This window comes from Protopterus annectens, chromosome 1.part0 (assembly GCF_019279795.1).
Source record: "Protopterus annectens isolate FY-2018-M chromosome 1.part0, PAN1.0, whole genome shotgun sequence".
NCBI classification, from domain to species: Eukaryota; Metazoa; Chordata; order Ceratodontiformes; family Protopteridae; genus Protopterus; species Protopterus annectens.
In genome coordinates this window covers 1,741,844,671-1,741,855,854 of record NC_056725.1, presented here as the reverse complement: position 1 = coordinate 1,741,855,854, position 11,184 = coordinate 1,741,844,671, and the positions used below count along the sequence as shown (strand labels likewise).

Genomic DNA, 11,184 nt, shown 5'->3' with positions numbered 1-11,184 from the left:
ATGGATGCTTATTTTTGTGTGTAGCATAGTCATTAGTTCTGACCAGTCTCCCTATGACTGTGTATAACTTTCTGGATCCTTTTCAGACAGTTTGGAAATACCATAACATGGATGCTATCCTAGTAACTGTCACAGATGAGCTCCTGAAGGGCCTTTGTCATAGTTTATATTCCTACTTGGCTCTTATAGAATGATTTGCAGAATTCAAGTCAGTGGAACATGAGGTTCTCCTTTGCTGCCTGCATACCCACCATGGTCTTAATGGACTAGTTCTTTCTTGGCTTAAATCTTATTTAAATGGTAGGACCCAGAGAGTGGTGTGCACACTGTATTCTACTTTTATCTGATGATGTTCTGCAGGGTGTGAAACTGTGACCTCCTATTCACAGTCTGCATGCTCCCTATAGGAGATAATGTCCAGTGAACATGGCATGAGGTTTTATAGCAGAGCTAATAGTTCTTAGACTTTCTTCTCTTTTGACCCTTCTCACAGAACTGTCAGTGGTGCTGTGGTCAACCTTCTTTTAGACATCCAGAACTTGACTACAAATTGCTGCTTAAAATTAAATCCTTCTAAGACTAAGGTCTTGAATGTGTACACTGCTATACAAAATGTATCCTTCTCTCTTTCTGAACCTTCTTAGCAGACAGAATTTTCTTGGGATTGATAGGATATTTAAGCTGTGAGTGGTACTTTTATCATGAGCTTTCACTACTGGACCTCGTGTAAGCAGTGGCCAGATCTTCTTTTTTCCATCCAAGGAACATCATGAGAATCAGGCACCTTTTCCCTGAAAGTGAATTAAGTATTAGAATACATGTACTGGTCTCTTTATGACAGAGTTACTGTAATGCCATGTACCTCTGCCTGCAGGGGATCTTCACCATCTTTATCAGGTATACAATGCTGCTGCTAGAGTGCTAACAAGAACCCCAAGATTGGCCCTCAGTATGCTTGTATTGTCAGTTTTGTACGGTCTGCCAGTCAGGTATGGGATCACCTACAAAGTTTTGGTACTTGTTCCAGTTGAACAAGGTAGTTTGGGATTACCCGATCTGAAGGGGTAGTTCTGAGCTTCACAGTTAAGGCTCTTATATGTAACACAAGCAGAAACCTATAAGTTGAAGTGGAAAGGGATGATGATGAAACAGGGGGGAAGATGAAGAAACAAGGAGAGACTGGGATTTTGTATGCAGATCCTTAAGAATAGCAATAACTGTACAGAATATTATATTCAAAAAGTAGCAGAAAGTGTTCTAAGAACTAAGCCAATATGGGAATGGAAAAAGGATATTCTGCTGAAAACGGATGACTGCGGTTAGGAATACAGACAATAGACAAGAGGGGCTGGAATTTATTGGGGAAAACTGGCAAAAAAACAAGGTATTAGGAGCAAATAGAGAGGGAAAGGTAATAGAATGGGCAGATATCAAGAATTAATTTGGACTGCAGGCTAAAGATTGCCTTCCCTGTCAAGGATTGATATCAGAGTGTAGGCAAAGAGAAAGAAATAAGGGGTCCTAAGCAAAAGACCAGCAGTGGTAGTGTTTTTAGTAAAATCTAGAACAGAAGCTGCTGTTAAAAAAATGAATAATTAGTAGAGCATACAAAATATTGCATGATAACTATAAGAATCAGTTAGAGGAGGTTAGAAAGAATTGGGAACAGAGACTGGATAAGCAATTCACAAAGAAACAATGTTATATGTATGTCTCCCAAATATGCAACAAAGTCTAGAAGATTTAGGATCTTTGCTTGGAAATATTTATATAGATATTTTTATACCCCAAGTAGACTCCAAATAATTTTTCCTCAGGTAGACAGCAAATGTTGGAGGTGTGATGAGGAAGAAAGAGGTAATTGGCAGCATATTTTCTGAGAGTGTACTGAGTTGGCAGACTTTAAAGATTCCCTGCAGACTGCTCTGTCAGAGGTACTGGTTGAGCGAATTGGTGAAACTAAGGAAATGCTTTTTCTGAGCTATGATATATCAGAATTGCCTAGACAAGGTAAGGCCTTGCTGAGTCTAATTATGGTGGCTGCCAAAAAAGCAATTCCTAGAAAACGGAAATCAATGTCTAAACCAACTTTACTAGAAGTAGTGAATATAGTAACAGAGGTAAAACAACTGGAATTGGGATTTTTAGAAAGGGTAAGAGCAAATTACATAGAAAAAATGGGAATTGTGGGAACAAAACGTGCAGAGGAGGAGCAAGGCTTAAAAGAAGGCAGGACTTGAATGAGCTATGCAATATTTGACTGACAATGACTGGATACATTATAAGTGATGTATAATGTTTGCAACTAAAATTGTCAATATGGTTTATTTTCATTTATTTAAATGTATGATTGTGTATGTCATACCTAATAATTTAATAAAGATGTTCCTTGTTAAAAAAAAAAAAAAAAAAAAGAAAATTAAACACATTTTGGTACTTGTTATTGTGCCCTGCCTTATTTTATTCAGTCTTGCCATCCAGTAAGAACTCTCCTCTGCAGCTGTTTAGGGTTTCTAGAAGTTCCAATGGTTCATCTGTGGATTTCAGTCTTCTTTATTGGCACCACAGTAGTCCATTGTGCTGGTTTTCAGGGGTCAGTTGAGGACGCACCTGTTTTCAGGTGCAGTGGCACTTGCTTTTCATTGCATGACATTTTGTATATTGAAATTTACCTGGTATTTTAGTTTTGTCATTTGGGGTGTTTCAGGATATATGTGAAAATTGTAGAACAACTAAAAATGTATTGATATGAAATTTCTGTACAGCTTTTGACGATGAGCTGGCATTCTTTAAGATTTTGCTTCTTGCTGTCTGTATACTAAAATATTACTGACACTAAGATTATTTTAAGACAACATGGGTAGGTATATGCTAATTAAAAAGGAAGCATTTTAGAGAGTTAAGAAACTAGGTGCACTATGGGCAGGACAGTGAGGGCAGTGACTTTACTTGGTAGCTTGTAGTTCTCTGCTGTCAGATCATTTTTCCAGCAGTCTTTAATAAGTCTTTAAACTAGTCTCAGTTGCCATAGGTCTGTGGAATTTAATGAGAGGAATGTATTCTGCCATATTTCTGTGTTTGATTACTACAGACTGCTGGATCCAAGTAAGTGACACTAGATGTTAGGAACAATACTTGGTAAGCATTCACAGGGGCCACAAGATGCCTAGCAATATGCACCTTTAAGTAGACACATGTAAAAATTCTTGACACCCTTTATGGTACTTAATAGTGCCAAACATCCAAATTGAGCAGTGCCATACATGATGGCCCTTGTGTAAATAGAGGCTAACACTTTGTCTAGCCTTCCTAGTCTAAACTGCAGAAATTAACTGTACATGCATTTTAGGTTGGAGATCTTCCTGATGCTGAGATCAAGCCACCTGAAAATGTTCTCTTTGTATGCAAACTAAATCCAGTGACCACAGATGAAGATCTGGAAATTATATTCTCAAGATTTGGATCAATTAAAAGGTAAGCCACATACATCTCTACATAGGAAGGAAGACAGTAGTGAGCAGGATTTCACCTGACCAGTGAAAAGCTGCCTCAGAATACTTGTCTAGTTTGATGTTTTTGAAACATTTGTAAGATTATTATCTGATTTTGTGTTGTGAAACTACATGAAATTCTCTAAGTATGTTCTTAAGAATGTTTTATTAGTAGTAATTTTGAACTGTGGGTGGTGGATATCTCTGCATTGTGGAGAAACCTGTATAGAAGTGCTTCTGCTGATGCAGACTGGGAGCTTTTACCATGCTTTTTAACTAGTCTTAACCAATGTACGTGTAACAGGACTAACACTGTAGAATCAATTTGATGGATTAATGTTAGAATTTCTTCCTCCATCAATCATAACTTAAATGATTTTCTTGAAGGATTTTGCATTTGGGGGCACATGCGCTCATTGCTGGCAACGTCAGTGGGTCTAGCCCCTGAGTCACGCAATCTGAAATAGGTCAATTTTTTCAAACTAATATGGCTAAGGCTGTCTGGGATTTAGGCAGCTCAGCATTTGAAACTTTTCCAGGCTGTATCTCCTCACTTTTATGTATAATGACCTGTAGTGTCATTGCTTCTCTAGATTTCTTTTGTTGCTTAGTACCTGCAGAATGCATTAATCAAAGTGACTCTGGTAAACATGAGAATCTGCAGTAACTTCATCTGGACCTTTTTTTGGTGTTTATGATCATTCCCAATGGATTATAGTAGGTAGAGAAGAGACTCCTATGCTGTCACTAACTTCTGTAGAGTCGGCGTGTTAAGAAACCAGTTCTCCAGGCAGGGAACCACTTCAGCCCCTATTGTAGTATGTGGTTCCCTGCAGTGATGTGCATGCATTTGGTAAATATCCTGGGGACTGGCATGAGACTGAGTGAAAGAACCTGAAAATGATAATTACTGGTTCCTATCTGGAAGCATATCAACCTCCTGACCTCCTCCTTGATCTTCAGGTGTAAGTTGGCATCTTGGAAGTTCAGAAGAGTACATCATGTCTCCTTTTGCTTGCATTATGACCATTCAGAATTTTTCATTTGAAACACATTTGTTGAGGCCCGAGGTTGTCATTCTTTTTGGGAGGTAAGAAGAACCTGGAGTAATACTCATATCTTCTTTTCTTTGGTGAGACCTCTCAGAAGGCTCCTTTCTCACTGCACTGTTTTGGCAGGTTGGTATATTGGATAACACAAGAGTGCATGACTTTGGTGGTACGTGGAAGTGATTTGTATAGCCTCTGGATATCATGGTCTAAATTTGCAGGGCTTTTTATGGTGGCTTGAATCTATTTATCTTGTCTAATAGCCAGTTGTGAAGACAAGTGAGGGGCAAATAAACCTCTGACTGCCTTCACAGTGTGATAACCAGGCAAAACCTTGGGGATTCTGCTGTTGCCTCACAGCTAGAGTATCTTAATTTGCTGATTATTTTTGCCTTTGGATGCCATCTATTTTTAAAGTTATCATGGCTGTGTTGGTTCCTCACAAACATTTGATATCCTTAACTTTGCATCGATCGAAGGAGGTGTTGAGTAATGCTTTTAAAATTTTCAGAAAAATTAGTTAAGTAGAGCAAGGCATGATGACAGAGAGCTGTACCAGTGCATTTTGCCCTCACTGCTAAATTCATGGTGAGACTGGGTATTGATGATATAGTCACTGTCTGTGGGCAAAGGTTTAGTTTTAAAGTCATCATGTGGCTACTGTTCCAGCAAATTGACCAACTCTTCTGCAAGCTCCGACTGGACTCTCAGCATTTGGGGCAAATAGTGCAGTTTCCTGGTGCTGAATATGGAGGATGAATAAATTTGTTTGCCATAGTGGTCCATCATCCTGTATTCTTTGGCCAAAAGATGAATGACATGGCAGTGTGGTATGAAGACTTTCTTTAGGGCTACATGAGCAACAGTAGAATCAACCTCTGGAGTCTGAACTCCAAAATGTCTCTCCTTGGGAGACAATATAATCTTAAATGGTCTGTTAAAAATTGGTTCCACAACCTCAGACCGTCTCCATGCCTGCCTGATAAGAAGAGCAACTGACCACTCAGGAGGATAGCTGGGATGACTGGCAATCCTCTTGTATGATCCTGTTTGGGAATGTAGTGAGATTTCATAGGTTCATAGGTGGGTACTAGGCTAATGGCCCTGGAGCCTTTACAAGCCTAGCCCATAGAAGTGCCCTGGCATCATGCCGTCCGACTTTAGTTCCCAGTGCCTCTATCAAGTAGAGCCATTGGAGTGATCCCCGGAGTGAACTTTCTATTTCCCATCCACTCATCAAGATTTCTGTTGAAGAAGGCCAGTGAGGTGCTCTGCTTGACATGTATGGGAAGTCTATTCCAGAGCATGGGCAGTCTCTGGGTTATGAACTTGTCCATCCAGCATGTTCTGTTGATTGTGGTAATGAGGTTGAGGTCTCTGGAGCATGTGGTGCAGAGGGATTGGGATTTCTTTAGATGATGCATTTCTTACAGAGCTGGGTCAGACATGGCTTTGTAAGTCAAACAGAGATCGGCTCTTTAATGAAATGAGGCAGAGACTAGTTGGAGTATTTTTAAGTCTGTCCATGTATATATGTGTTTAAGGCCTAGGATCCTCTCGTGAGGTACTTTCTTGGCCTTTCCAGCTGTTGCATGTGTCTAGTGAGGTACATGCCAAATGAATCCTTGTACTCTGATTGGCCTAATGAGAGAAGAGTAGAGAGAGATGATGACCTCTTTCTTCCTGGATGCAAAACCCTTGGTAATGACATGTGCCACATAAAAGGACTTTCTGACCACAGTGGCATTGTGGTGGTTGAAGGAGAGGTTGCTGTTTCCATCATCACATCTAAGCTCTTCCCAAACTTGGAAACATGGGCATTTGGGAGGGGCGTGATGGTAGCATCTGCTGCATCTACATTATATGTGTCTAGAGTGAGGGACTCCAGCAGGGAGTCTGTGTGCTTCCTTTCTTTCTTTCTTTGTTCCTCTCTTTATGGAGGGAGCTTACACAGAGGGGGAGGGGAGAAGCTAACAGAACTAGACACTCAATAACAGCCTCACTGGAACTTCCAAACTTTCAGATCCTATGTCCTTTTGCTGAGAAAATTGAGACTCTATAGGGAAAAAATGGAGAAAGGTCTCGGGCTGAGGCCTTCATGCTTACAGGTGCTAGTGGTGATATATGCAAGACAATCTGCACCATTTGTTTTTTCTATGTCATTTTTGTTCTTGTGTCTACCAGCCATCAAGCTATCTCCAGTCAGACTTGGCTCTTCTTTTTCATCCATATGAAGAGCTATACCCCAGTACCGTACAGGGTGATAACCGTCTTTAAGGGAGCTGTCATACAGGAAGCCATGAGGGTTTCTTGTTCCCCTTCTTGGCATGCCAACAGCTGAGGGTGTTTTCTGTATCCCTTACCCAACCCACCCATTGGATGAGAGGAAAGGCAACCTTTTTTGCCACAGTGACCCAGCACACCTCACTCCTTGCAAGTCCACACCCATGTGTGAAGGTTATCACCAGGTTGTGGCTTGCAGCTTCTCCTTTAAGGGATTGTGGCAGTTTGTTTTCCTGTTCTACATTCCTGCCAGCTCTGTCAAGTACCCAAGATACTAATTGAACTTGGATCACCTGGGCAGTCATTAGACCTTTGTCTGTGTATAACTCCAGCATGTGCAGACAGTCTGTAACCTAGTCTGGGTATTGATTTAGAAGCCACAATTGGGGCTGGGATTATTAAGACTGAGGAAGCAAGAGCAGTAGCTATCAGCACCAGTTCCAATTTTTGGTATCAGATTTGGCAACAACCAGTTGACAACAGACTACACAGTCAAACAATCCACTTAGGCCAGGTGTTGCACTAAGGACCTTGGGCCTAGGGGCTTGAAGGCTGAGACGTTGAAATCTGGAACTATGATTATGATGTCATCACAGTTGCTAGTACAGATGGTCTGTCCTTTACACTGGGCCAGAAGGGTACCTGTGACCAACAACATTGATGCAGAAGGCACCAATGTCAACAGCATTAATTCCAGTGACAACAGCATTATAGTCATGGAGGGCATTGTTGTACTAGGCAGGAGTCTCAAGGCATAAATCACTGTTAGTGTTGATTCAGCTCTTGCTGTTGACACCAACTAGTTGATAATTGGTCTCAACAGGACAGCTGCTGAAACATGAGATGGAAGGAGACAGTGGGAAAACAGGGTAAAGAAGTCCCTCTATCCACTGTCGTACTAGATAAGGAAGAGACAAAACCTATTCCTGTGTGAGCCTTCAGTAGAGCCCTCATTATCATCATCTTGTTTCTTAAGCAAGCCTTAATACAGCAACTACAAAGCAAAAAATGGTATGAACTGCAAGACTTGGTGGACAGAAGCCACAAGGCATATATCTTAGAAGTTCTACTTCAGGCAAAGAAGAGACACTGTCCTCTCTGAAATACTTTTTAAGCTAAGCACCCAGCAGTTTAGAAACATCACTAGACCAACGAGGGTACTAATAATATCCTGTCTCTGTTACTTGGTAGAACTAGAAGAATCTGTAGAAAATGAAGTTCTTGCATTTGTGTTATCTGTCCTTTTCTTTAGTTTTATCCTGCAGCTTTGACAGAGTCAGAACACCCAGACAAACCTTTAGACCCTGAGGAGACTGACCCCATTGTAGACCACTGAGGACAAAGTCTCCTCCAGAGTTGAGTCTTCCATGAGCATTAGACACTTGCGAATTAGCTTTTTTTTCCTTTTATTTAGTATCCTTTTATCAAAGGACACCCACAGACATCAGAAAAATAAATTATTTGCCTACCTTGGCATCAGGAGGATGAGGGTGGTTAAAAGTTCCTTGTGTACTGATTGGCAGAAGGGTCCCACTTGCAATCCTAAATCTGAGATAAATGTCACATTTCATATTCTTCATTAGATGACTGTTGCAGTAGTCTTAACATCTGCAACTTTCTGTTCATCTGGACTGCCTTCTCAAGCTCAGCAGTCTTCACCTGAGGGTCATACGTCCATCATAGACATGTGTCAGCATGCTAGTACAAGAGGTACGTACATTCGCTCCATTTTCAGAACTTTCTTGCTGCACATCATTTATGCACACATCTGTCAGTTTAGTAAATAGTTTCTCTGCTCAGCTGGTTACAGTCTCTGAAGCTCATGCAGGTAACTGGATTCTTTCTTTTTAAATTATAGAATTTGTGATTTTCTTTTGTTTGTGACAAAAAAAAGGAAGTGTAATAGGTAAACCTCTAATGAAGATTACCACACTAGCTGTTTATTCTCTCTTGACGTGGAACTGTTATAAGTTGCATTAGCATCCCTGGCCAATGTCTGGAAAAAAGAGATTGTAATTGCTGATTCATCCAGCTATGTCCTGTTCTTCATCTGCAGTGTTTGACCCTCAAACTAAAAAGAAACAAAGATATAATATGCCAAAAGAATTGAATGACTCTGAAATAACCTCTGCTTCTTCTTCTTCTCCAGTGGAGACAGACAAATGCTGTGAGACAATTTCACATCCCCAGACCCATCCATTGGCATATTAGGCACACTAGCGTCCTCCTAATCGAGGCCGCTATGGCCAGGGACAAAGGTATGTCCAATTGTACTGACTACTGTTCTGACTCTTAATGGCCATCAGAAGATGAGTTCCCGCAAACACGGAGTTACTATAACATAAAGTGAAGGGGACGTTCTTCAAATTTTTATCAGATAGAGATTGAAGGGTTTGGAGAAAGAGTGTAGTCCCTCAACACCTAAACTTCAGGTGATCATCCCACATAAAAGGCAGCAGAAGACAAAATGTGTTTCCCCTCCTTTTACCCCTTACCAAATTTCTTCTGATAAATCTCTTTTGCAAACCACCTAAGATGAATGGTTTGGATCAGCTCAAGGCCTGTAAAAGGCTATTCAGGCCTTATGGCCATAACAAACTACTAGTCCTCCTGTTCTTACTAAACAAAAAAGGGATTATTCTTTTGATGAAGCAGATGACTCTGATGAGGCGGGTTCAGAGTTTGCTTTTCCATTCCCTTATTCTTCTGACTATGAGTCAAATGTGAAAGATAATCTTTGTTGTGACTCTCTTAATGAAGAAATTTCTTTTTGTGAAACTGTAAAGGAGAAGTGCTTGTCACTCAAGAGATATTTGACCTTCATTTAGATCCTTCCAAACCTGTGGATATTGACCCATTGCTTGGAACTTTAGAATATGCCTTTTTTGGTTCAAAGATTAGTACTATGCTAACTGCCCTTTTTGGCCATTTTAAGCCTAGCCAATTAGTCCATGTGAGAATCAAAACCTAAACCTTGTGTCTGTAAAGTAAACACCTTAACTATTATGCTAATTTTTACATATGTGGTAGCTTCTGTAACCCAGATTCCCAGCCTCTAGCTTCTGAAAGGCCTCATACATTTTACAGGGTACAAGATTGACAGACATATCTTTATAAAAACAACATTGTTGACCCTGTTGTTATTTCTGTGGACCTGGAGAATGGATCTAAATTAGTTCTTGCTCTTAATTCTCTTCCTAATAAGGAGAGCAGAGCCCTTGACAAGTTCAGTAAAAAGTCCATCTGCAATGCTGTCATTTAGGGCTATTAATTGTCAGAAACATATGACTTAATTCCTTTTAGCAATGCCAGACAATGTTGGGTCAGAGGATTTCTGAAAATCCTAACCTAGACATGAGATCAGACTTTCTGGAAATGCTTCAGTCTTCCTCCTAGGTTACTAAACAGTGTATACAATGTAGGTATGATGTCATGGATACAGCATCTGGAGCAGCTGACAGTAGTTCTGTTATCTGTAGGCACACATGGCTAAGGCTTCAACCCTCAACTGCTAAGGGCTTCTCTAGATAAAGATTTGGTGTTTGGAGGTCCTACAGCTGAACTATTTAAAAAGATGAATGAGAGATGTAAAGTTTTGCAAGAGGTAAAACTACTTTTTTCTTTCACTGGTACCCAGATATGAATTATCCTGCAAAATCAGTTCATTTCTGTGGAAAGCAATCCGAACCTAAACAACAAAAGTCAGGCAAAGGCCAGTTTAAGAAAAAAATGAAAAGGCGATTCTAAAAACAAGTTGAGAGGGTTTCAGGACACCAAAAGTAACAGAAATCAGCTATGACTATACCTTTGTAGCTGTTATTTCCCTTCCTCTTACCCACCCTGGCCAGATGTCCTTCAAGAATGCAACTGCAGTCATAACATGTGGGTTGTCCTGCCTCAGGCAGCCCTCGGTCGGCCGGATTCCAAAGTCTGGGTCCGACGTCAGCTGATGTCGCATTTCTCTCCGACGTCAGAGCGGCTGGAGTACATAAGCATCAGCCGACGCCATTTTCTCCAGTCTTTCTTGCCACGCGGTGCCCGAAGCAGAAGCAGTTCGCAAGTGCCGGTCGGTCAGCTCCTGTATTCTACGATACTGAAGTCATCAAAAAAGCTCAGTACCCCGTTGGGGACCTTTTCTTGCCTCAGCCGATGTCAGAAATTACTGAAAAAGTTAACAATTGTCTTTTTTGTGGTAAACAAATACCTCATAAGGATTTCCACTCTTACTGCCTCCCTTGCCTGGGCCCAGACCACGACGTCTTGGCCTGTGTAGCCTGTGCTCGCTTCAACAAGCGCACTCTCAGGCGCCGGGCGGAGTTCGCTGAAGATTTTTTCGGTGATAAATTTGCTTACACCATGCC

General features: G+C 40.9%; 1 protein-coding gene across 1 annotated transcript in view; it reads left to right on the top strand.

The window, feature by feature from the left end:
- PPIL4 (peptidylprolyl isomerase like 4) overlaps positions 1 to 11,184 on the top strand; it is a 614,262-nt gene that overhangs the window by 354,699 nt on the left and 248,379 nt on the right. Inside the window, exon 8 of the mRNA XM_044069026.1 lies at positions 3,350 to 3,474. Coding sequence (XP_043924961.1) covers positions 3,350 to 3,474 — 125 coding nt within the window. The remainder of the gene's footprint in view (positions 1 to 3,349; positions 3,475 to 11,184) is intronic.